Source organism: Canis lupus, chromosome 11 (assembly GCF_003254725.2).
Source record: "Canis lupus dingo isolate Sandy chromosome 11, ASM325472v2, whole genome shotgun sequence".
NCBI classification, from domain to species: Eukaryota; Metazoa; Chordata; class Mammalia; order Carnivora; family Canidae; genus Canis; species Canis lupus.
Genome location: NC_064253.1, coordinates 68,145,520 through 68,171,194, shown reverse-complemented (window position 1 = coordinate 68,171,194; position 25,675 = coordinate 68,145,520). Strand labels below are relative to the sequence as shown.

The following is a 25,675-nucleotide window of genomic DNA, read 5'->3' as shown; positions in this document are numbered from 1 at the left end:
CAAGTTGTGACAGGCCAGTGAGGAAGAAGGAAGGTAAATAGCAAACCAGCTCCCGCACTGTTAACACTGATGCTAGCCCACTGTTAACACGTCCCGCGCACCGCCCCGGGCACCTTGCATGCGTGAGCTCCTCTCACCCTCACGGCAACCTTACAAGAAGGGTTCTTACCCTTGCTCCCAGATGTGAGGCTCAGAGAGGTTCAGAGACCTGCCCAAGGTCACACAGCCAGGACGTGGTGGAGCTGGGACTCGAACCCAGGCAGGCTGACTCAGGGTCCTCGTAGTTACCCCCGCACCACCCTCCCTTGCGCTGGGGCCCGGGGAGGGGGCCGTCAGTCCAGGGCAGGAGGAGCGGTCGTGGCTGCAGAGAGGACACTTGCACTCCAGCTGGGCCCCGCTGGGCATCCGCTGGGTCAGCGCTGACTTGCCGGGGGCGTGTGCGGGCACCTGACACGCGAGCAGAAACCCCAAGGCCCACGCTTCCTGCCCCCGCAGTGTGCGGTCGGGTCGGGGTGTAGACGGTGGGAGATTAGGCGAGGCAGACGGGTGAAGGAAGGGATCTTCCGGGAGGACCAAGGCACAGAGACCTGGGCCGGGGGGCCGCTGAGGGCACAGGTGTGCAGGGGACAGGGACGAGGTGTCAGGGGAGGGGTGGGGGCCGGGGCACCAGGGGGTCAGGCTCCAATGGCTTTTCGCCGGCCTCAGCAGGTGGCTAGACAAACCTAGAGGTGAGTGTGTTAAATCCAAAGTCAAGGAGCTGTTTGCTGTAAGGCAGAGAAAAGGCGCGAACTTTTGGGGAATTGGGTGTCCCCAGACCCGGGTGGGGCTTTTGCTGGGGCTCTTGCCCCCAAATCGTTTGGGAAACTTTGCTGGGTTTTGTGTTGTTTTGTTTTGTTTTTAGTTGTCTTTTTTTTTCCCCCTCCCAGCTACTGGAGTAATAGATTCAATACATAACACGCGCACAAACAGATGCAGAAAGTGGGACCAGATGTCCTACCTCCTAAAGACAGCCTTTACTGACATCTTTTAGTTCTTTAAATATAATTCACATACCATAAAAACCACCCCTTTTAAAGCGTACAAAGCAGTGGGTTTTAGTGTATTCGCGAGGTTGCACAACGATCACCACTGTCTAATTACAGAGCATTTCCATCATCCCCCCCTCAAGAAAAAAAAAATAATTCAGAGTCGCCTGGGTGGCTCAGGGGGTTAGGCGTCTGCCCTTTGGCTCAGGTGGGGATCTCCGGGGCCCGGGATCGAGTCCCACGTCGGGCTCCCTGCTTCTCCCGCTCCCTCTGCCCTTCCCCACTGCACGTGCTTGCTCTTTCTTGCTCTTCTCTCTCAAGTAAATAAATAAAATCTTAAAAGAAAAAAATCCTATACCCATTAAGCCCATTAAGCATTCATTCTCCATTTCTGACTCTGTAGATTTGCCTATTTGGGACATTTCATATCAATGAATCATAAAGATGTGGCCTTTTGTCTGGCTCGCTTAGCATAATGGCATAGCCCATACCAGTAAATGCCTTTTTACGGCTGAAGAATATTCGATGCGCGCCCGTGGCACATCGTCTATCCACGCGCTAGCCGGTGACGCCCGGGTTGTCTCCATCTGTTTGCACCTCGATGCACGCAGCTTCTTGCGTCCCTATCTCTGTACGCTCCTACGCGACCGAGAGCACACGCCGTGCACCACGGTGCATCCTGTGTTTTTCACTTGCGTCTCCCCCACGCGATTAGGAACTTCCCAGAAGCGCAATTTGTAACAGCCGCGTGATACTACTCCATCCTGTGGCTGAATTATAATTCACCTCACCGTTCCCTTGAAGTCAGCTGTTTAGTTGTTTCCAATTGAAATAGGGTTTTAAAAAGGAGCAACAAATGAGAGGAACCTCTGAAGATTTTTCCAGAAAAGCTTAAACCGCCTCCAAGCCTATCTGTGCCAACAGGCCACTGAGCTCGGTGGGGGAACAGGAATGATTTATCCCAAATTACTACGAGTCAGGGGTTGGACTTGGTGATAGAAAGAAGATTCTTCCCCAGCGGCGGCACGGCAGGTTGGCCAAGGGCCCAGCCCATTCTTTCCCAGACCCCCAAACGAGGATGGGAGATGTTATATCAGGCCCGCCCCACCCCCTTCCCTCCCGGCCTGAGAATTTTTACGTATCTTCTTAGGACTGTTTTTGTTTCTTCCCTCACCAGCGTGGTCTTCACGTACAATCCTGAAAGCACAGAAAGTGAATAAAGAGCTTGAAATTAAGATCGCCTGTCTCATACCTAACGTGAGAACGACTTCCAGAATATCAAGGACTGATATTTTTATCAGTTTTTTTCTGAATACGGTCTAGTCAAATAATGTGACCAGGTTTTTACCCCTTGGAACCTTCTCTAATTAGCAGAAAACCTTAGCGTAGGTTTTACCCCTTGGAAACTTCTCTAATTAGCAGAAAAGCTTAGCGTTTGGCCTTTAGAGCACATTTTCTTTGTCATCTCCCAAGCAGAAGGGAAAACACCTTTCATTTTTTTTTAATTAAAGATTTTATTTACTTATTCATGAGAGACCCAGAGAGGGAGAGATAGAGGCAGAGACACAGGCAGAGGGAGAAGCAGGCGCCTTGCGGGGAACCCGATGCAGGACTCGATTCCAGGACTTCAGAGTCATGACTTGAGCCGAAAGCAGACACTTAACCACTGAGCCACCCAGGCGCCCTGAGAAAACACTTTTTTTTTTTTTGAGAAAACATTTTTATTGAGATGTAACTGACACACAACATTGCTGTACATTTAAAGTGTCTTGGAAAAATAATAATAATAATAATAAAATAGCCTGGACTTCACGACTCAGTGGCAACCAACTTCTTTTTTTTTTTTTAAGGTTTTATTTATTTATTATAAGAGACAGAGAGAGAACAACAGAGACGCAGAGACAGGCAGAGGGAGAAGCAGGCTCCATTCAGGGAGCCCGATGCAGGACTCGATCTCAGGTCTCCAGGATCAGGCCCTGGGCTGAAGGCGGCGCTAAACCGCTGAGCCAGCTGGGCCGCCTTTAGTGGCAACTTCTGTGAAGAGTTTGGCATGTTCCTTCCCTGCCCCTTTAATACAATTGAAGGCCCCAAGAGGTGGCAATGTTAAGATAATATCTTAACACCTGGACTCAGAAGTAAAGCACGTTCACCGGAGAAGGTGTAGCAAATCGTGCCCTCGTGGAAAAACCACTGCCACGAGTTTGGTGTCTGCCCTTCCGGAGCGCTCTGCTCACAGGGATGGGGGTAGTTCAGCAGAGCTGGGATCAGATGATTTGCTTTTCCTCACCCTTTGTGACAGTGGACCGTTCAGATTCTTCTGTTTCAGGAAGACCTTTGCAGAAAAAGAAGGTACACAGTGGTGTTTACAGGATCTCATTTTTGGTTTTGTTGGGTTTTTTTTAGAAAAAGAGAAACACATTCGTCGGTCCCTAGTTACATAGCTGGAGAGAGGGCCTGCGAGATTGCCCAGGACACTGTCACTGCTGATGACTTTTTAGTCTCAATCTGAGGGCCTGAGATGGGGTTTTAAGGGTAGGGAGCTTTAGGGAGCATGATTTGTACAGTTTTTATATTTATTATTATTTTTTTACTGTTTGACTATTTCCACTATGTTTATATTGTTTTTTTTAATTTAATTTTTAATTTTTATTTATTTATGATAGTCACACAGGGAGAGAGAGAGGCAGAGACACAGGCAGAGGGAGAAGCAGGCTCCATGCACCGGGAGCCTGACGTGGGATTCGATCCTAGGTCTCCAGGATCGCGCCCTGGGCCAAAGGCAGGCGCCAAACCGCTGCGCCACCCAGGGATCCCCCTTTTTTTTTTTTTTTAGATTTTATTTATTCATGAGAGACACAGAGAGAGAGAGAGGCAGAGGGAGAAGCAGGCTCCCCATGGGGAACCCAACGTGGAACTCGATCCCAGGACCCTGGAATCACACCCTGAGCCAAAGGCAGATGCTCAACCACTGAACCACCCAGGCATCCCTCCCTATTCATATTGGTTTTATAATTTTTAAAAAGTTTCATTGGAAAAAATTCAAAATATCCTACAGCATTAGTCTTTATGGTGTCACACTCCCACTTTATAGATATATCACGTGGTGTTTGATAAATTCCCAGGCGTTTAGGAGGGAGTCCGAATTATTATCATTATTGTTGGTAATTTGTTTGTTTTGCGTAGCCACGATGACTTTCTTGGGGGTTAATTCCCAGATGTAAAGCTGCAGAAGTTCTTGTGCCATTTTTGTCAAATATTTTTTTTAACTTTTATTTATTTATGATAGTCACAGAGAGAGAGAGAGAGAGAGAGAGAGAGGCAGAGACACAGGCAGAGGGAGAAGCAGGCTCCATGCAGGGAGCCCGACGTGGAATTCGATCCCAGGTCTTCAGGATCGCACCCTGGGCCAAAGGCAGGCGCTAAACCACTGCGCCACCCAGGGATCCCATTTTTGTCAAATATTTCTTCGCAAGTTTGAACCAAGGTGCCTCCAGCCGGCAAAGTGCCAGACACCCTGTGAGGAACCCTTCCTCGCCCAGATGGGGTAGTAGAAGCCTTTTAGTGTTCCGCTGTCTTTGGCTGAGTGCCTCCCTTGTGCTGAGCACCACCCATGTAGTAGCAGGATAAAGGGCCCCCCAAGGTTGTCTATGGCCTAATCTGCCCCGAGCCTGTGACTAGGTTGGGTGATGTGACAAAGGGGAATTAAGATTGCTCATCAGCTGACCTGCAGGTAGATGGGGAAGTGATCCTGGGCTATCCAGGTGGGCCCAGGGGGATCACAAGGAATCTGAAAAGTCGGAGAGGAAGTCAGAAGAGAGAGCCAGAGGGATGGCCGTGGGAGAAGGACTCAGCTGGCAGAGGCTGGCTCTGGACGTGGAGGAATGGGGCCACCAGCCAAGGAACAGGGGTGGCCTCTCGATGCTGGAAAAGGCTAGGAAATGGGCTGTGCCCTGGAGCACCCAGGGAGGAACGCAGCCCTGCCGACGTCTTGATCTTAGCCCCCATGTCGGACTTCTCTAGAACTGTCGGGTCATAAATTCGTGTTCTTTTCATCCACACAGTTGGTGGTAATTTTTTAACCTGTAATTTGTTATAGGAAATGAATACTGTGCAGACCGCGTTCCTGACATCGAGCACAGTGCTGGTCCTTCGCAGGTACTTGGTTCTCGTCCAGATGGTTCGGCGTTTTACTCATTTGCCCAGTCTTCCAAGACACAGAAAGTAGAATTGCCCCCTGCATACTGCTGTGCAGAGCAAACCTAGCAGGTCGAGTTTCTGCTATTTTTTGCAGCTCCTTTTGTCTCTAAACTGAGGGGTTAATAGGCAAAGAACTGTGATGCTTGGATCATTTCTTTTTCTTGGTTCTGTTATCCCTTTAAAACAGGTTCATTTATTCCCGCTGGCATTCACTGGTGTTTCCCCCATCTTTCTTTATTTTTATAAGATTTTTATTTATTTATTTGACAGAGAGAGAACACAAGCAGGGGGAGCTGCAGGCAGAGGGAGAAAGAGAAGCAGGCTCCCACGGAGCAGGGAACCCGATGCGGGACTCGATCCCAGGACCCCGGGATCATGGCCTGGGCTGAAGGCAGATGCTTAACCGACTGAGCCACCCAGGAGCCCTGCCCCCATCTTTAGTAATTTAATTTTACTCTTTGAGTAACTGAAACATCAAAACTATACCCAAAGAGTTGTGCTCAGGGTATCACACTGCTCTCGTGTCTTCCCTCCTGCCCATTCCCGCCTACTCCCTGGAGTCTGTGGGACTCCACTGCTGCTGTTCCTTAGTGCAGAAATAGGCAGGTACCCACATACGTTCCTCTTTCTTATCCGAACAGTAGGATGCTGCAGAGATTCTTTGGCACTGAAGTTTTTCAAAGTTGAGTATCCTGGCATGTCAGTGCTCAGAAATCTTCATCATTCTTTTCCACAGCTGTGTAGCATCCCCCCTCCCTCTCCCCTCCCCACATCACCCAGGAGGCTGCAGCAGGGCCTCGGTCAGCCACTCACCTCTGTACCAGCACCTGGGCTGTTTCCCATATTTTACAATGACAAACAATGCTCCAAGAATAACTGTGCTCATGTGTCTTTTCTTAGGTTTGCACGCGTATCTGCAGGGTGAATTTCCAGAAGTGGGATTTCTGGGTCAGATGGTAAATACATACATAGTTTGTGGACTGGTGCCCAGTTGCTTTACCTGCATCCCCACCAGCACGCAGGAGCGTGCCCGCCTGCTTCCCCACCGCTCCCCCAACAGGTGCCGTCAGGTTTTTAAGGGTTTCCAGTCCAATAGGCGAGAGATGGAATCCTGGTGTAGCTCATCTTTCTTTATAAGTGATGTTTTCTTTATAAGTGACGTCCAACATCTCTTTTCCACAGGACTAAAGACCATTTAAAACATCTGTTTTGTAATTTGTCCATGTCTTTCGCTATCCTTTTGGGATCAGAACTTTGGATTTTTTTCCCCCCTAAAATTTAAGAATTATTTATACATTAGGATTAATTAGCCCTTATAGTGATCTATATTACAAATGCTTTTTTTTTCTCCCTGGTTGTCATTTTCTTTTGACTTCGCTTTTGATGTTTTTTTTTCCCCCCAGTAGAAAGGTTTTTTTAATCATCATTTTGTTTAATTATCAATCCCTTCTTTTTGTTAAATCTGAGTTCTCTTTAGAGAACTTTTCCTTAAGCCCCCACGATGTAGAGGATTGTACCCATTTTTTTAAATACTCCTGTGTACATTTTCCCCTTTAGATGTGTTTGGCATTTACTCCTGTGTAGGATATGAAATATTGATCCAGTTTTATCCCTTTTCCAATGGGGATGTAGTTATCCGTGTACTTTAGCTTTGCCACAGAGATTTGCAATGTCACTTTTATCGTAAAATCCATCCCCATGTGTCCATGGGCCTCTTTCTGGCCTGTTCTCCTATTTGTCTGCCTGTGAGTCTGTGCTTCGCCATCTGAATTATAGAGGCTTAGAGCAGATTTTAGTGTCTGGCACGTCTTCTCATAACTATTCTGTATAAGGATTTTCATAGCCATTTTTTTCATTTTGATTTTTTTTTTACTGTAAAAGGAATTAATAGATTCATCTTTAGAGCAATTTCAGATTAACAGTAAGACCGTGCAGCAAGTGCGGAGTTCCCGTATGCCTCACCACCACCACCCCGACCCTTCCCATAACCAATCCCCCTACTTTAAACATCTTCAGTGTTCTTACGATGCTGAGCCGATATTGATGCAGTATGACTGTTGTCATTGCTACTTAAATTCCTAGTTTACTTTAGGGTTCGCTCTTGGCGTTGTACACATTGTGTGGGTTTTAACAAATGTGTGATGTCACACATCCACCATCACAAGAGTTCCGCCGCCCAGAAGATCCCCCGTGCTTCCCTTATCATCCCTCCCTCCTTCTCTGGACCCCTGGCAACTCTGATCTTTATTCGGTCTCCATAGTTTGCTTTTTCCAGAATGTCCTAGAGTCGGGGTGTACAGCGCGTAGCCTTTTCATGCTTAGTTACATCCACCGAAGATTCCTGTGTGTGCAGGTTTATTGTTTCACATGGACTTTTATGTCAGCTTATCTAACTTGTTGGTGTCTTCATCAGGATAATGTTCAGTTTTCAGCTGAGCACCAACTGCCATCCTAAGGATGTGGAATCCTTTCCAGGAACAGGGGAAGTTGTTTCTCTCTGTGGGTTCATTTTGAGTGTTTTCAGGTTTTCATCACCTAGGTGCTGCACGCTTCTTGTTATATTTATTTTTAAGTATTGCCTCTCTTCTCTTGCTACTATAAACGGGGCTTGCCCTGTCGTCGCATCTTCCAGCTGGCCAGTAGCTCGTGTGTGTGAAGGCTGTGGGCTTGAACTTGAAAACTCAGATTCTTGCAGGTCTGCGGAGCGGCCCGAAGCAGGGGATAGATGGGGCCGGGCCCTGGGAGGCCTTGGGCCTGTGACATCTCTTCTCAAGTCCTCAGCCTGTGTTCTGGCTTCCAAAATGAGGGACTGAATAAGCCTGCACCATTTTCCAGAATGTAATTGTAGCCGAAACCGAGCTATGATTTGTGTTTTTAATCCCTTTGGCTTTCACCTGATTGGAAAAGAAAAAAATGCAACGTTCTTTCCCTGCTGCAGTGTACAGGGCCGGGCCGCAAGCACCCAGCTCCCTATGTGCCCTGGCCTTGTCACACTCAACCTTTCCAGAAATGGAAAATGTCTCCTGCCTGTCTGCAGAAACAGAAAGGGGCTAGAGGGCTGGCCTGCTCGTGTATATGTTCGTGGTGAACACCGAACTGTGTGCTCACTTGCTCACTGAGTCTGTCAGGCACTTGCTGGGTGCCCCTCACAGGCCCTACAAGGCAGATGCAGCACACTGGCCCTGAACTCAGTGCTTACAGCTCAGCATGACCTCAAGTAAGAGCTGTGGGGCGGGCTGCCTGGCGCTCTGGGTGGGGACCAGCTATCCCTGCCTTGGAGGGGGTGGTCAAAGAAGGCCTCTTGGAGGAAGCATCAATTGAGCTGAGATCTGAAGGTCAAATAGGAGTCACCTACATAAGGAACAGAGGGAAAAACCTTTGGGGCAGAGAAACAGCATATGCAAAGGCCCTGAGGTGACCAGAGGCTCCATCTGGTTGTAGAACTGAGAGATAACAGGGGTGAACGGAGCAGAAAATGCTGAGGGAGAGAAGTGTGAGATGGGTGGATGGAAGTGTGAGCAAGGTAAGACCCCTCCCAGGCTAGGTAAAGGAGCTTAGAAGTCAGTGGGGAGTTTTAAGGAAAGTTTGAGAAGATCAGGTTTGCAGTTCAAATTGATCCCTTTGGAGGACACCTGGGTGGTGGCTGAGTCGGTTAAAGCATCTGCCTTTGGCTGAGGTCATGGTCCCAGGGTGCTGGGATCGAGCCCCACATCAGGCTCCCTGCTCAGTACGGAGCCTGCTTCTCCCTCTCCCTCTGCTGCTCCCCCTGCTTGTACACACGTGCGTGCTCGCTCTCTCTCTCTCTCTCTCTGTCAAATAAATAAATAAATGAAATCTTTAAATTGATCCCTCTGATACATAGGGAGATATATTAGGGTTCTCCAGATAAATAGAACCAATAGGAGAGAGAGAGAGAGAGGCAGGTAGGGAGGGAGGGAGGTAGAGATGAAATGTATCACAGGCGCTGAGCCATGTGATTCTAGAACAGAGAAGTCCTCCCGTCTGCCATCTGCGAGCTGGAGACCCAGGAGAGCTGGTGGTACGATTCAGTCTAAGTCCAAAGGCCTGAAGCAGGGGAGCCGATTACGGAAGTCTGAGTCTGAAGGCCCCACACCTCGGTTGGAGGCCTGAGGCCTGAGAGCAGCAGCACCGCCTGGTGCTCCAGGGGCAGGAGAAGTAGCTACCTCCGCCTCAGCAGAGCCACTGGATTCCCCCTTGCTCCGCGTTCTTGTTTTTCTCAGGCCCCGAGGGGATCGGACGCCGCAGCTCGCATTGCTGCGGGCAGCCTTCATCCCTCAGCCTCCCGATCCAGACACTGATGTCTTCCTGACACCCTCACAGACACACCCAGAACTAAGGGTTCCCCAGCCGCGTGGGCGTCTGTGAGCCCGGTCACGCCGGCACAGGCCACCACCACCACCCATCAGAGAGGATGCTGAGGGTGGGAGCAGGGAGGCCGGTTAGCAGCCGAGACAGCAGTCCAGGCCAGGACCCCGGGGCATGAGGGGCGATGGAGGGGAGGGAGTGGAGTAGAGACTGTTTTTGGAGGGGAGGGTGATGGGCCTGGTAGGTTCGGAGGTCTGGGGCTCGAGCCCTGGGACGGGAGTCCTGGAGGAGGTCCGCACCAGCGTGTGCAGCTGCCCCGCTCGGTATGGCAGCCACGGACGTGGAGCTAGTGTGACCAGAGGAATGCATTTTTAATTTTATGTAAATTCAATTAATCTAAACTTAAGTAACAGTGGCTACCGTATCAGACAGTACAGATGGAGAATATTTGCATTATCACAGGCAGTTCTTTTGGACGGCGCTGGTTGCAAATGCCCGTGAGTCATCTGAGTGGAAACGTTGAGTGGACAAATGTTAAGTCTGGGGCTCAGAATAGCAGCCGGGCTAGGTTGCATGCTGGGTGTCCGTGGACAAGTGACTTCACCTCTCCGAGCCTTGTCACCCTCATCTGTGAAACCGGATGTTGCATCCGTGCGTCGTGCGGTGCTGCGTAAGCGTAGAGCTCCGCTGCGGGAGGCAGCTGGCCTGGAGAGGCCCTCGCTGGCACGGATACCTGTTACTCCCCCTGCATCGGACCTCTCTAATTGCTCTGATACGTTTCCTTGGATGAAAGAACTCCCGGGTGGCTTCTCCGCCCTGGCTCCGGCTTTGATGCAGAGTGTAGGGCCTTGGGCAAGTCGTTTCCCCTTACTGGCCTCCGCTTCCCCGTTGGTGATGTGGGCGTTAGAGCAGCCCCTCCTTGAGAGCTGGCCCACACGCCGAAGAGAGTGACAAGCACTGCCAGCCGCTGAGCTCGTGTCGACAGAAGGAACCAGGGGCGCCTGGGTGGCTCGGTCGGTTAAGTGTCCGACTCTTGGTTTCTGCTTGCGTTGCGATCTCAGCGTCCTGGGATCGAGCCCCACGTTGGGTTCTGCACTCAGCGTTCAGTGCTCAGTCTGCATGAGATTCTCTCTCTCTCCCTCTCCTTCTGTTCCTCCCCCCGCTCTCTCTCTCTAAAATAAATAAAATCATAAAAAAAAAAGAAGAAGAAGGAACCAGAAGGAAGCGGGGAATCCTACCAGAGGTCAGCATGCACAGGCTTTGCCAGGTCCGTCCGTGGCGTTTCTCATGGGGCCCTACGCTAGACCAGGGGCTTGCGTGAAGAGCTCACCCCGGCGCAGCCTGTGCCCCCAGCCTCTCCAGGAGCCTTCTTATCTTAGCATTTATCTTGATCCTTTTTTTTTTTTTTTTTCTAAGACATGGACAAGGTTTACTGACTTCTGAACTGTTGGGAAAAACTAGTGTTGTCTCATTAAAACTGCATTGCTCACTTGTACCCCAAAAAACCCCCCACAAAAGCCCATTAAAGTTTCATACCTGACATGGAAGACTATTAAAGATTCATAATTGTAATAAAACCCTTTCATAGAATTGGAAATTGTCATTGTGGTGATGCTACAGTCAGCGGGGTCCTCCTCTGAAGCTGCAAAAGCCATTTCGATAAAGGCTTGGGGAGGTGGCGAGGAAGGGCCCGAGAGCGCTTCCGTCGGGGCCCTCGCCCAGCGGCTGGCACTGGGGAGCATGTACGGAGGGGATGGACGCCCGCCTCCCACCGAGCTGCCTGCAGGTTTCTCTCCTGACTCTCCCTGGGGGCGGAGCTCAGGCCTACTGTCATCCCGCCACGCCACGGGTTCTTTTGGCTCCTTCGTTCTCAGTTCCCTTCAGCAGGCAGGAATAGAGCACCTACTGTGTGCATGACACAGAGCAGGGGGCTGAGGGATGGAAGACAGAAGGGAGAACGAAGGCTGCATCCCAGCCCTGGTCACTTTATGTCCTGGCCTCAGTCTCCCCATCTGTAAAATGGGGGTAACCGTACGTACCTCGTAGATGTGGTCAGAACGTGATTCAGAGGAAGCTGAAGGCAGGGCTCAGCGGGGAGGCAGGTGAAAAGATAGGGCATGATTTTGAGTGTCTCAGAGGACAGGCCGCTTCAGGGACCCTGTCAGCACAGTTTCTCAAAAATGCAGCTAACAGGGGACTCCTGGGGGGCTCAGTGGTTGAGCATCTGCCTTCGGCCCGGGGTGTGATCCTAGAGTCCTGGGATCGAATCCCACATCGGGCTTCCTGCCTGGAGCCTGCTTCTCCCTCTGCCTGTGTCTCTGCCTCTCTCTCTCCCTGGGTCTCTCATGAATAAATAAATAAGATCTTTTAAAAAAATGCACATCTAACATTAATTGAGCACTTACTGGATGCTAGACACTATTTTACTGCATTCTGTGCACCCGTTCAGTACATATTCACTGAGCACCTACTACGTGCCAGGTGCTGTTCTAGGTGCTCGGGCTCCAGCGGAATCTATCAACTCCCTTAGTCCTGGAACCCACAAGGGTAGGCACTGACGCTACCCGCATTTTCCAGGGAAGGTAACTGAGGCACAGAGCGGGGGGTTACCCAGGGTCATGCAGGTGGGATTAGACCGGGCAGGCCGACTCCTGTGCCTCACATGCCCTGCCACTTACTCTGTGTCATTCCAGAGCACTTGGTGTCTCATTCCTGTTTTGAGGGAAGAGATGCCTAGAACGGTGAACTTGTTTTCCCTGGGTCTCTCAGGGAATAAGAGGGGACCAGCAGTCGAGGTGGGTCAGTCCCAAGCCTGCCGAGCGCCTTGTGCCGCTTGCAGGGCCTCCTCCTCTGTGCTCCTCTGCTGGCCTCGGACCCAGAGGGAGTGAACTCCTGCTTCCTGGTGGTTGGCCAGGTCTCTGTGCCCTCCGCAGAGTGTCCCAGATCTGAGCCTGTCACCTGATGGGCTGTGGATGATGGAGGAGTCTCTCCTCTGCCTTAAAATAAAGGTCATTCCCGTGGTCCGTCCCCTGGCACCGCCTCCTCCCCACCCCGTCCCTGGTGATAAACAGGATGCCTGTGGTGACAAATAAAATGAAGCCAGCTTTATTCGTTTATCCTCCCGTGTCTTCCCCATCGGCATCCCGTGTGCAAGCTGAGCGCTGTCAGACACTCGATCACACCGCATCTGTCTCCCCTTTCTCCGGGGGGTCGTGTCCTGAGGAGCTCTGGGTGGCGTGGGTGTCTTCTTGCTCAGTTAGCCTCAGAGTCTGGGCTTCGCCGTGGCCTCGCTGTGGCCCTAGGCACGTGCCCGTGCGGTCCGGGCCTCAGTCTCCCCATCTGCAGGAGACTTTGGACCACCCTGGCCAGCACGGCATCTCGGCCTCCCTGCTTGTTGCCTCTAACTCCGGGCTGGCGCCGGGGGCCCAGAGGAAGGAACACTGCCCTGAATGAACACATGGCACTCAGTCCTGGCGGGGAAGGAGCCCGATCAAGGCCTTGAAACATGCCATCTCCAACAGGCCAAGGCAAAGGGGCAGGGGGGCAGGTGGGGAGGATGGGGGCCTCCCTGCCCTTCACCGTGAATGCCCCCTGCCAGCCCGGACCACCGGGAATAAGTGGCAGCGGTGCCAAGAGTGTGCAAACAGCTGGGCTTGCGTCCTGGCTCTTTTCTCCCATCCCGTGTGACCTTGAGCAAGTCGTTGACGTCTCCAAACCCATCCCCTCGGTTTGGAAGGGGAGCGAATGAACAGCCTCCCGTGGGCCGGCGGGCCCCTTGGATTCTCCAGCCTCCCGGGCCTTGCCGGTGGTATCGAGCCCACTCCACAGAGAGGACACTGAGCCTCAGGCTGTGCTCAGGAGCAGTGCAGGGCCGCCCCCTCCTGTTTCACGGTTGTCCGGCCGCGGAAGCAGGGGCTTCTTCCTGCTGCACCGTGGGGACGAGACCCCACACCCCACAGCCTGCACCGGGCTCTGAGCGGCTGGGGAGACCCCGGATTTGTTTCAAGTGGCTTGTGGACTCGCGGCGACAGTGAGCCAGCCGACCCCTGTGCTGACGGCGCTGTCGGACCCGGGAAGCCCTCCAGCGAGTGCAGAGCGTGACCGAGAACCGGACACAGAGACGCGGGAGCGTCTCACACCAACTCAGATGCCGTGGGCGGCTGCGTGGGGACCCGAAGCTGACCCTGTCTGGAACTGGGGTTTTAAAACCGACGCTGCTTGGAAAAGAAGAAAATTGGAAGGAGATTGAGAAGATGGGCTTACGTACCCCCATTCAGTTGGGGTTTCCCAAGTGTGACTCCCGTTCCACGCCCGTTCCCCCGGCGGGCTGCACACAAACACCACGCCGCCTACCCGGATCTGGCGGAGGTGTATTTATTCAGCAGGCAGGAAGGGAAATAGGACCAGCACCACGGCCTGGTGATTTCGGGGATGTGAATGCAGAGGATGGGGTGGCAGTAAGTGGTGTGCTGGGAAATCACGGGGCTGCACAGGTGACAGGTGACAGGTGCCGGGCTCGGGGCCAGGGAGAGTAACTGGAGTTTGGAACCACCGTGTGCAATCAGGGCTCCCCCCGCCCCAATTGCTCCCCTATGGTTACACCACACCCCAGGGTCGTCAGATTTAGCGCATCGAAATACAGGATGCCCTTCTAAATGTGTCCCAGATAACGGATGCTTCCTTTAGCCTATATCTGGCCTGTGCGGTATTTGCGATGGACCCCCCCGACCCCAGGCCTCCCTGGAGGGCCGGGTGGGTGCTCGCGGAGATGAGCGGTCTTCCCCTGGGGACCCGGCGGGAGAAGCTCGTGCACTAAAGGGTGTCCTGACGTGTGCGGGCTCTCAGAGGCTAGTCCCTTTAGTTAGACTGCTGGGACGGGAATAGAGTGTGTAGGGAAGATGACGACCGATTCCCTTGACAAAGCCGAAGCTCTTGGGAGAGATACTGGAGGAAACAGAGCCCTTGAGCGGATGGGAGGTGCGGGCAGGCTGCAGCCGGAGCTGTGGGGGGGCAGCGGGTGGCAGAGGGGGCCGGGCAGAGGACAGGGAGGTGGTGGAGGGGGGTGGGTAGAGAGCAGGGGGTGGGGGGTGGCGGAAGGGGGCCAAGGCCGGGCAGAGGGCAGAGTGCAGGGGGGTGGTGGAGGGGGCCAGGGTCGGGCAAAGGGCCAGGGGCCGAGGGCAGAGGTGGGGCCGTGGGGCACGGGCGGGGGTGCCGGGGCCCTGGCGGGAGGCACCCTCCGCGCTCAGCAGGGCCTGGTGCACAGCGGTCCTCTGCTCTGCTGCTCCGCTGGGGCAGGCCGACGGGAGGCAGGCCCAGCTGGGGCCGCCGAGACAGGGTGGGAAGGGGCAAAATCCATCCTGCGTAAGCACTTATTAAGCACATGCTGTGTGCCAGGCGCAGAAGCAGGGGTTGGGTCTGGTCTTCGGAGGCCAGCTGGGGCCGCCTAAGCTCTCGGCAGCCCGGGTGCTCATGGGTGGTGCGGAAAGACTCAGACCCGCAGGTATGGCCGGGAGCCCTGGGAAACATGCTGGTGGCAGGAGACATTTGCAGGACAGTCCTGGGCTCGCACCTCATTTTTACACCCGAGGAAACTGAGGCACAGAAGCCTGTGGGGGATCCACTTGAGCTCACGTGGCACGGAAGTAGCAGAGTCGGGATTCGACCCCGGCTGTGATGTCCCTGAGAACCCTTAAGCCCTGACCACAGTGCTCTCCTGGCCCCTGGGGCCTGACCCGGAGCCGTGAGCAGGGCAGGGGGGGCTGGGGGAGGGAAAAGCAGGCAGGACCCTGGGCCTTGTGGGGCTGCCCTTCAAGGCCAGCGGTGGGGAGCCCTCCCGGCCAGCAGCGCCCCCTCCAGGAAGAGCGAGGAAGAGAAGCCGCCCCGTGTCGGGCATCCTGCCCTCCAGCCTCCTGGGATTCGGTGATGGGTTCCTGTGTATGGGAAGGCTACTTTTCTTCCCCCTTTTATTTTTTGAATCCTTCCGCTAAAAAAAGGGGGGGGTTCACGTTACAAAATAAAACTGCCTCCTCGTAAGAATCCAAGCGATATGTTATTGCTTTAATGGGAGGCTCGTTTTCTCACTTACTCCTTCTTTCTTGAGTAAATTAAAATGTTTGTATTTTAAGGAAATACGTGCACGCTTGAGGTGTAAACCTCTCAACCCCGTGGAAGCGTAGAAGGGAGATCACGGAAGCAGGCCTCCCCGTGCCTCGCCCTGCCCTGCCCAGCCTAACCAGGCCTCTCACGGGGCTGTCGTCGTCTGGATAAGGGGCCTCTTGAGAAGCCGGCTGTGGACTCACCCCTTGAGGGGAGGTGGCCCTTTGTAATGACAGCAGCGTGGGCTCGGGCTCAGGATGGGGAGGTTGGCTCTGCCACTGACTTGCTGCGTGACCCGCAGGCGCCCCCATAACCTCCCGGGGCCCCCGTGACCTCCTCGGCAGGCTGGGGTCGGGACTCGGACGCCCCTGGCGTGAGCCAGTGTCCTCCAAGCAGCCCGGGTTACTGTGTCCCTTGGTGGTCCTGGCAGGTTGGGGACCAGATCCTGGAGGTGAACGGGCGGAGCTTTCTCAACATCCTGCATGACGAGGCGGTCAGGCTGCTCAAGTCATCCCAGCACCTCATCCTGACGGTGAAGGACGTGGGGAGGCTGCCCCACGCCCGCACCACGGTGGACGAGACCAAGTGGATCGCCAGTTCCCGGATCGAGGACGCCACCGCAAACACGGCAGGGTCCGGCTGAGCCCCTCGCCCCTTGTGAAGCCCCCTGCCGTCCCTTCACCACACCCTGACCTGTGACGATTCTGAGAGCCCGGGGTCCCCATACCAGGGTCCTCTGCATGACCCTGGGCACGTCCCTTCTCCTCCCCGGCCTGTTTCCGTGGAGAGCTGACCTGCATAATCCAGCTCCCGCATTCTTTATCTTGACGTCATTTGGGGCCCTTAGCTGCTTCCTGTGGAAAGGGGGGGCTCCCGATCCCTGCCCCCATCCAGCCCTGGGGATGAAGACCCTGCGAGTGACCTGAGGAAAGGGGTCTGGGAGTCAGAAAGTGACTGTCATTGCTGATGGTGCCAGGTGTCCCCTTTGGATTTCCACCAGGAGTCTCAGAGCGGCAGCGACACCCAGAGCATCGCGCTCCCTCTTCCCTCCTTCTCTCCTGCCTCCCTCCCCTTTCGCCAGCACAACATCATAAATTTTTTAATTAGCTGCCAACATTTAAGGGGCCATCAGGTTTCCCATGGGGAAAAACAAGCAAACAGCAGATTTCTGGCTGCTTTTAAAATTAGGCATTCTGGCGGCTTGGGCACATGTTTTTTCATGAAATTGGGCTGGAGCTGAGCTGCACCTGCGAGCTGATCTCTGGGTCTCCAGTTTGCCCCCCCTCCCCCGCCCCGTCTTCCCCGCCCTAGGGCTGGCCTGTCCCCTGAGGCCATGGGCTGCTGTCTCCTGTCCTGTTGCCTGCCTGGGCCTGTAGGGTCGGAAACGAGTCAGGAGCCCACCTGGGCGTGGTTTTAGACGCGCTGCCCACGTGGCTGATGGGGAGGCCAGAAGCGGCGCCGCTGCCCAGGGGTTCCCAGTCCCTTGAGGTGCCCCAGCGAGTGGGGCCAGGGTGCCCTCGACACGCGCCCCTCCCTTGCTCGCGCCTGTGGAACCGCTCGGTCATGCAGCTCAACACATCTGTGTTTCTCCACAGGTTCCCTGGGGATCTTCCCACGGAAGGAACAAGCAAGGTAGGGCACTCTCCACCTGCGGCCATCCTCGGCTTCGTCACGGTCCCCATGGGGGGTGAGGGTGGGGGCCGGGCCTGGCCGGGTGTGCAGAGCCACTCGCGTGCATGCCCTCATTTGGGACGGGCAGCCCACTGATGGTCCGTCCGTCCTCCACTCCCCGCACGTTGCTGAGCGCCACCAGGTCTGGGCACCACCCCGGGCCCCGGGAATAATTGCACTGAACAGAACCCATCGGATCCCTGCCCGCGCAGAGATGACGCCTAGACACAGAAAATCACACCCGCGCACACGGGTCTCTATAGTCACAGAAGTCGTTGGGTGCCGTCAGGAGAGGTGCCGGGAGCATGAGGGGGAGTAGCAGGTGGGACATCTGATTCAGGTGGGCTGAGAGGCAGACGGGAGGGCGAAGGCTCTGTGGGAGTCGGTGACGCCGTAACTTGGGCTTGTGCCCTGAATGCCAACTAGAAGCCACACCAGAGTCTGGTGCAGGGGCGGGAAGGGGTGGTCTGGTCGGGAGGCGCAGCGTGTGCCAGAGCCCCGCGGCGGCAAAGGGCCGCCTGGTGGAGGCAAGGAGAGCACGAGGGGGTGTGGTGAGTGAGCACGGGGTGGGAACCTAGTGACCCCAGGCGGGGTCCCTGGATCACACGGGGCTTTGTGGGCCGCCTGAGAGGCTTGGCTTCTAGCCCGAAATGCTGGGACATCATAGAAGGGCTTAGGCAGGGGAGCGAGACGAGGGGAGTCATGTTTTCACAAGATCATTTCAGCAGCTCTGCGTAGCTGATGGGGGAGGCAGAGGGGATGACGGGACACCCACATCGTCATGGCCACGGCTCCAGGTGATGCCAGAGGCGGTGGCGGGAGGGCAAAGGGGTGGATGCACATCTGCACTCTACTCAAAATGAGGTGACTTATCCCCGATTTAGCAAGGGGGACACCGAAGCCTGGGGAATGACTTGGCTGAAATTGCTCCGCTCTGAACGGTGCCAGGATCTGATGAGATGACACGTGAAAGTGCTTTGCAACCGCACGAGCCGCCCCGTCTGAGATGGGGCCTGTAACGGGCCTCTCCTGCAGGAGTCCCGTGGAGGCCGAGGCCATGGGGCGCCCCCATCCCTCCGCTCGGCCCCACCCCCACCCCCACCCAGAGCAGCTCCGAATCCCCGGCTCCCTGTCACTTGTCTTTCAGCTGGGATTGTGCAAGGGGCCGGCTGGCTCCCAGGTGACCCTGAGCAGCCTGGGCCACCAGACGCGTGTGCTGCTGGAGGAGCAGGCAAGGCACTTGCTGAACCCGCAGGAGCGCGCCACCATGGCCTACTACCTGGAGGAGTACCGCGGCGGCAGCGTCTCCGTGGAGGCCCTGGTCATGGCCCTGTTTGAGCTGTTCAACACCAACGCCAAGGTGACGACGAGGCCCTCCTCGGAGGCTCTCAAGGGCTCTGCAGCACCCCCTGCCTCCCTCCATCCCCTGCTCCTTTCCTGAGAACCCAAAAAATCGGGTGGAAACGGCCCTGGGCAGAGGCTAGTGACCGAGGCGGGCTCCTTGCCCCGGGGAAGCCAGCCCACAGACTCCTGGGGACGGGGGGGCCCTGACGAGGTGGCTGTCAGTGCTGAGCTACCTTGAGAACCCTCTGGATTGCTCTTCAAAAGCAAGGCCGGGGCCCGCCCCAGGCTGGTTAACTCCACTCATCTGTGGGTGGGAGCCCGCCGCGAGCCCCCAGGGGACTGTGCGGTGCTGCCAGAGGAGATCCGGGCTCCAGAGGCTGCATGAAGGAAGAAGTGATTAAACCCACGGGGAGTGGTTGCATGCGGGGAGGCTTAACAGAGGAATCGGGTTTGGAGAGAAGTAGGGAAGGGAGTTCCAGGTGGGAGAGACGGGGCTTCTGGGTGTGCTGGGGGGCTGCAGCCACGCGGGCGTGCCAAGATGCCAGCGAGGACGAGGTGACCCGGCGTCCAGGCCACACCGTGCATGGACGTCTCCCGGGGCAGGGGGAGCCACAGCGGCTTGAGGGAAGCCGGTGGCCAAGTCTGCCCGCGGTCGTTGGGAGCAGCAGGGGATGGGCCCGCCTGCTGGTGGAGCTCCGGCTGACTGCCCTGCTGGTCTCCATCCCCAGTTCTCGCTCCTGTCTGAAGTGAGGGGCACCATCTCCCCCCAAGACCTGGACCGCTTCGACCACCTGGTGCTGAGACGGGAGATCGAGTCCATGAAGGCGCGCCAGCCCCCGGGCCCTGGGGCCGGGGACACCTACTCCGTGGTCTCCTACAGCGACACGGGCTCGTCCACAGGCAGCCACGGCACCTCCACCACCGTCAGCTCGGCCAGGGTGAGCTGTCCGCGCCCCGTCCCTGGCGTGCTGGCCCGCGGGGGCCGGGGGGCCTCAGGATGCCGGCTGTGCAGTGAGACGGATCTAGGTGCGCATCTGAGCGCCACCCCTTCCTGGCTCTGTCCCTTGCCTTTCCGAGCTGCAGCTTCTTCCCTTGGAAAAACCCCATCGTTGTTGGAGGCCCCGCGCATGCCCAGCAAGGCAGGCGTGGGCTCGTGGTGCGTAGGGGGAGGCTCGGGACAGAGGTGAAAAACGCGGGGGATGAGACAGAAAAATCAGTAACGGCCCACGGGAGGATCCCACCAGAAACCGTGGCGGGGCCTTCCTGGGGGTCATCGTGGTGGCATCTCGCCTGAGACGCACCGTCTTGTCTCTGGACCCCACCCTGCCTCTCTTCCCAGACTCTCCAGACCCCCAGAAAAGCCTGGGGTCCCTCCTGGGTTCTGCCCTCAGGATGCTCAGAGGCAGATTAGCCCCAGAGGCCTTTGCCAGGAAGGAGCAAGGGAAGAGGCTCTCAGGCCACGCGGGGCTGGGGGTCAGGAGAGCCCGCGTGCTCACGCTCTCCTCTGCTGTCCTTAGATCCCTCGTCACCACTGCCCCGTGGAAAGGGTGGGCGGGGGGTGGGGTGGGGGGGGCCCGCATTTCTCAAGCCCTGCTGCTCCCAGATGCTGGAGATCTTATGGGTGGAGTCTCCGGAGCCCTGGGGCACACGCAGTCAGTGGGCCTGCTGGAGGAGCAGAGCCCGGGGGTGCACGCCGCGGTTAGGGGCCCGGCAGGGAACAGCCCTGGGGAGCCTCTGCAGCCTGCCCATCCCAGCAGAGCTTTGGTTCCTCTTTAGCTCTGGGGATCTGGGTTTCTGGGGAACTTCTATCCCTCTGTCTCCTATCCCTACCATTCTGAGTCACCTTCCTCCCCTTCTGAGTCCTGGTCCCGTCCTGGGGTGCCCGGCAAGCTGCCAGGCACTCCTCTAGGGCTCTGGCTGTGGCTGCAGTGGAGGCAGTGCCAGGCCTCGGGACGAGCAGATCACGCTTCTGGAGCAGGGAAGAAGCGGTCCCCCCCGCCCGGGGCTGGCTGTGTGTTTGGCTCTGTGCACGTGCTCCGATGGGGCACCCAGGTGATGAGCTGGATGCAGGGGGCAGGGCCCTGGCCCGAGGGGCCGGTTCTCTCCGGGGCCAGCTCCATTTCCATTGAGATTGGCCTCGGTAATATCCCTGTGGGGCTTCGGGGGCCCTGAGCCTCTGCTCTGGGGGTTGCAGGCTGTAATTCTGGGCTAGTCCCTTTAGAAACGGGGATGGGAGATCCAGTGGGGGGAACGGGGTGTGTTCTAGCCTGGGAGGCAGGACATGTGGGTTTGAGCCCCGGTTTCCCCGGGCCTCAGTTTTCCCATGAGGAGAATGGCCCAAAGTCTTCGTCCGAGGCCCTGATGGCCGTCAGGGTGACTGTTATGTCCAGCTCAGCACTGGCCTGCCGTGGCCTTGCCCAGCCCCGGGGTCGCCCCCAAACCTGAGAGGTGCTGCCCCCGCCCCCAGTCTCGGCCCCATGCTTCACTGCCTGGTGCCTCAGTTTCCCCACTTGCACTGGGACAGGGATGCAGCTATGCACAGCCTGTTGGGAGGATTAAATGAGAAGTAACCTTCCTGTTGGCACCGGCATCCCAGAAACGCCATCCAGACCCCGAGGGCAGGTGAAGCTTCTGCTCTTACCCACTCCCCCCACCCCCACCCCCGACCCGACTGGAGAAAACCACCTTGAGGATTTGCATCCAGGGCCTTGCAGACATTTGGAAACTTCTGGAAGGCACTGGATTGAGGGTCTGCTACCCTCCCTCACTCTTCTCATGCCGCAGGTGCCCTTGCATGTACAGCCTGGAGCCCCATCCCTCAGACTCAGGGCTTCACTGCCAGCTTAGGGCTTGGGCCTCTGTGAAGTCCAGGTTTTCTCTGGTCCAATCTTCGGAGCAAAGTCCCCCTTCAGGCTCTGCCTTCCACTAGCAGGTGTGACCTTGGACAAGTCCCCGCTCTTCTCTGGGCCTCCCGTTTTTCCATCTGCCAAATGGGAGTGACGATCTAGCCTTGCCTGCTGGCCAGTGCCAGGGTGGCCCCCGGGTGAATAGCCGTCGTCTATTCCCAGCTGCCATCTCTGCAGAGCCGCAGCGGCCCCAGGTCTCCTGCGAGGACGCAGTTATGATGGAGGAGTGCTAGTTGTGGCAACAGGGCCTTCTCTTCATCCGTCCTTTATGCCCGCCCCCCCAGGCATCTAGGGGAGATAGGGGATTTTAGAGAATCGTGTTCATTGTGCCTTTCTCTGGGTGTGTGCATGCGTGCATGTTTGGCAGAGGGGGCGGCTGCTGCACCCACCCCATCCCTGGTATTTATTTGATGTATTTTTCTTTTTGCCTTTTGCCCACCCATCCTCCCCAGGAGCGGCTGCTGTGGCTTATAGACCTGATGGAGGTACCGTCCTTCCTGCCGGGCGGGGCTGGGGGGTCTCTTAGGTGGGGTGGAGGTAGGGGGGCCGTGGCCCTTCCTGCCACCCCCTTATGTCTGCACCGAGCCCCGGTGGGAACTGGGATCCTCCTTCGTGCTCGCTGTCCCTCCTGTTGGCCAGCCCATGAGGTTTCCTCAGGCTTTGGAGTGGGAATGCTCTCTGCTTAAACCCCAGCCCCTGCCCCTTCCTTGCTCTGTGACCTCAGAAAGGGATCTTACCTCTCTGAGCTCAGTTTTAGGATCTGTAAGATAAGGATGATAATTTCTGGGGTGTGGAGCCGTTGTGAGACCTCTTGCCCCTCCATAGGCTATAAGCTCTGTCTGGACTGTTCTCTTTCCCACTTCCCATGGCCTGGCTGTCCCCTGCAGGTGCATCAGCCCTGCGCTCACGGGTCACCTCTTCCCCCAAGACTTCCCTGATTCTCTGACTTCCCTATGGCTCCTCCAGCCCCCTGAGCGTCCCATTGTCATGACTCTTGTCTCATCATATTCTAATAATGTTGACAAGCCTGGCTGGCTACTCCCCCCTCCCCCCCGCCCACAGCGGCTACTGTGTCTGAGTCACCAATGAATCCCTAGTGCCCAGCCCAGAGCCTGACCCATATTAATATCTGAGGCCATTTTTTTTGGTTTTTGGTTTTAATTTAAATTTGATTTGCCAACATGTAGTATAACACCCAGTGCTCATTTCATCACATGCCCTCCTTGATGCAACTGGGGCCTTACCTAATAATAAGCACTGCTGGCATTCGTCGAGAGTTCTTTGTGGCATCGTGATAACACTTTCCAATTGTGTCTTCTTTGACCTTGCCGGTAACTGGGAGAGGCAGGTACAGCCACGATTCCCATTGTACAGAGAGGAAAGCCAAAGTCAGAGAGGGAAGCCACTTGGTCCAGGTCACTCTGCTAGTGAGTGGCGGAGTCGGGATTCAGTATTTATCTACTCCCCACTGAGTGCCCGGCACTGGTCTGCGGGACCGACACGTGTCCGTGAGCTTTTACTGCAGTGACACTGAACCCCCAAATCTAGATGGACAAGACCCCACGGCATCTCTTTCTTGTGATCACCCAGCTCCTGTCCCTCATGCAGCTCACCTGCTTCCCTGTCTCTGTTCAAACACCTGTCACATGGCTCTAACCTCCTTCTGAGTTAGTCTTCCCTGGTAAATAGGAGGGACCGGGGACCAGGCGGGGACCACACCTTTCTCCTGCCTGTGTGCCCAAGTGCCAGCCCAGGCTCTGGAAGTGAGTCGAGGCCCGGGAAATGTGGGGCAGAAACTGAAATGGATCCGCACGCCCTGGCCACTCAGGATTATCTTCCGACATTCCAGCCTTCTAAACACGTACCTCCGGCATCGTAGGAAAATGTCCTTTGCCCCAGTGTTCCGCCCGGCGGAGTGGCAGGCAGCTGGCTCTCGTGACCCAGATGCCCCAGACGGTTGCCCCAGATGGAGCCAGTTTCCACTGAGCGTGGACCGCGCTGTGCAGTTAGCGGTCGCAGGTTAAACGTGGCTCATTCTGTAGCTTTTTCCCTTAAACCAGACAAAATCGATCAAAGGAGATCAGATACAGCCTTCCCCCGATGACAAATTGCGTTTCTTTTCCATTTGTGTAATAGAGAGCCAGCCCTGGAAATTTGTCCTGCCTGCAAACAATGTCATTCCTCCCATGCACACGTCAGCCAGGGGAGCTGAGCGGAAGCAGGGCCTGCCTGCCATTTCTTGAATCCTTCACGGGATACCAGCCAGCCGGCGGCAGGGGGGCTTAGGTGCACAGGTGCAGAGTCCCGCAGCCCGGGGCTGGCTCTCCCCAGTAGCAGCCGTGTCACCTTGGGCAGGTGACGTCAGCTTTTGGAGCCTCAGTTTCCACATCTGTACACCAGCTGATAAGACCAGTCATCTGTGGGTTGTCGTGAAAATTCAGTGAGCTCAGGAGCGGACTTGCAGGTGTGGAGAATGGGGGAGCCAATTCCCTGGATGCTCTAAGGGCTGGCAAAGGGCGTTGCAGAGGATTTCCGGGGCAGAGGGGTTGTAGAGGCCAAGGCCAGCTTTGTACCCACATAGCAAGTGCCATTGAGGTCGGGGGTGGCAGCAGGGACGTCTCCAGCCTTAACCACAGCCCCTTTGCTCCTGGAATTGAGAGGTTTGCACTCCAGGCGTCTCCTGTGCCTGGAAAGGGGCTCCCCGGGCCCCGCCAGAGGATGCTGGGGCGGGGGCCCTGCCTCTAAAAGCCTTACCACCCCCATCCCCACGCGGTAAGGTGAGAAGTGGGTGCTGGGTGTGGCTGTCAGCACTTTGCTCCCCTGTGGCCTCCACGCTCTGGGGCGAGAGGAGGGTGGAGATGCTCAGGCCTGCCTCAGGCCCTTCCGGCCGCAGGGACCCCTGATTGTCAAGGCAGCTCTTCCCCTGATTGTCACGGGGAGCAAACCATCAGAGGATCTCTTCCCACCTCCTGTGCCGTGCCTATGGCCCAGCCCTGGCCTGGTGCAGAGCGAGCTCTGCTGGGTGAGCCCTCCCGCCGTGGGGGAGTAGGAAGGACCCCAACCATTGACTCATCCATCAGCCACTCCTGCGGCGAGCACCCACTGAGACTCCCCCCGCCACCCGCCCCGTGCCGGGCTCTCAGGCCACAGCACCTGCTGTGGGGAAGCGTAGCCAGTCCTGTCGGGGAGGCAGCCTCAGATCAGATCACCTACCTAACTCACACCCTGAGAGATGGGGGAGGATTGGGGCCCTGGTGAGCAGAGCAGGGCGTCAGGGGGATGTTTGAGCAGAGCTCGGAAGTCATTGGCATCAACCGGCAATCCACAAGGCCAGGAGCCGGGTGGGCCAGATCGGCATGTGCAAAGGCCCTGGGCGCAAGGGTTGTGGACCCCAGAAGGAGCTGGGGGAGGTCAGGAGGGCCAGAATGTCCGGGGTGATGGGGAGAGGGCGCCAAGTTAGCAGCAGGAGGCACCAGAGACTCGACTAACCCTGGAACCCCGGAACACCACTGAGGGTCTTCAGCCAGGAAGTGACAAGATCCTCTTTTAAGATGCTTCCCCTGCCTGCGCAGAGAGCTCAGAGGCGCGTGCGGTGGGGTGACCTGGCGAGGCTCCTGCTGCCGTCCGGGCGGGCGGGTCTGCGGTCAGGCGGCCGGGCTCCGTGGCCCCTGTCCCAGGAGGCTGCTCGGTGCCTTGCGGCACGGCAAGGCTGGAGTTAGTTTTCCTGCAGAGTAGAACAGCCCATTCCACCCTGAGAGGCCTCGACACGAGCGCCCTGCACCTTCAGAGCCGTAAATTCATTGGGGGCGTCAGTGAGCCTCGGGGTGGCCGCGGCGTTGCCTTAGCTGGTGTCTGCAGCAGCCACGATCCTCCCAGCCGGTCCTTTTGGGGGGCGGTGGCCTCCCCGCGCGGGGACTTGGGACTGACTGCTGGAAGCTGTTTTCTGCAAACAGAACCAAGTCCACACGGATCCCCCTGCTCCTCCGGAGCCTGCACCCTCCCAGGTATAAACCGGGCGAGTCAGACTAAGCGCTGACCTGAGACTGGGGTCTTTACCTTCTCCGTGCCCTGAACCCCTCTGGCAGGCTGGCGAGCCCGGGCACCCCTGCT

At 56.4% G+C, this 25,675-nt stretch overlaps 2 protein-coding genes across 7 annotated transcripts in view; one reads left to right on the top strand and one right to left on the bottom strand.

Moving 5' to 3' along the window:
* The window catches only part of ATP6V1G1 (ATPase H+ transporting V1 subunit G1), a 247,032-nt gene that overhangs the window by 105,644 nt on the left and 115,713 nt on the right, over nucleotides 1-25,675 (bottom strand). The gene's annotated exons all lie outside the window — the stretch shown is intronic.
* The window catches only part of WHRN (whirlin), an 81,851-nt gene that overhangs the window by 44,935 nt on the left and 11,241 nt on the right, over nucleotides 1-25,675 (top strand). For 2 of the 4 annotated variants that reach the window (XM_025432314.3, XM_025432313.3), the window contains exons 4-8: nucleotides 16,075-16,277; nucleotides 17,240-17,276; nucleotides 18,463-18,675; nucleotides 19,388-19,597; nucleotides 22,018-22,050. In XM_025432314.3, the coding sequence (XP_025288099.3) occupies nucleotides 16,075-16,277; nucleotides 17,240-17,276; nucleotides 18,463-18,675; nucleotides 19,388-19,597; nucleotides 22,018-22,050 (696 nt within the window). The remainder of the gene's footprint in view (nucleotides 1-16,074; nucleotides 16,278-17,239; nucleotides 17,277-18,462; nucleotides 18,676-19,387; nucleotides 19,598-22,017; nucleotides 22,051-25,675) is intronic. The other 2 variants (XM_025432316.3, XM_025432315.3) reach the window with 1 other exon arrangement.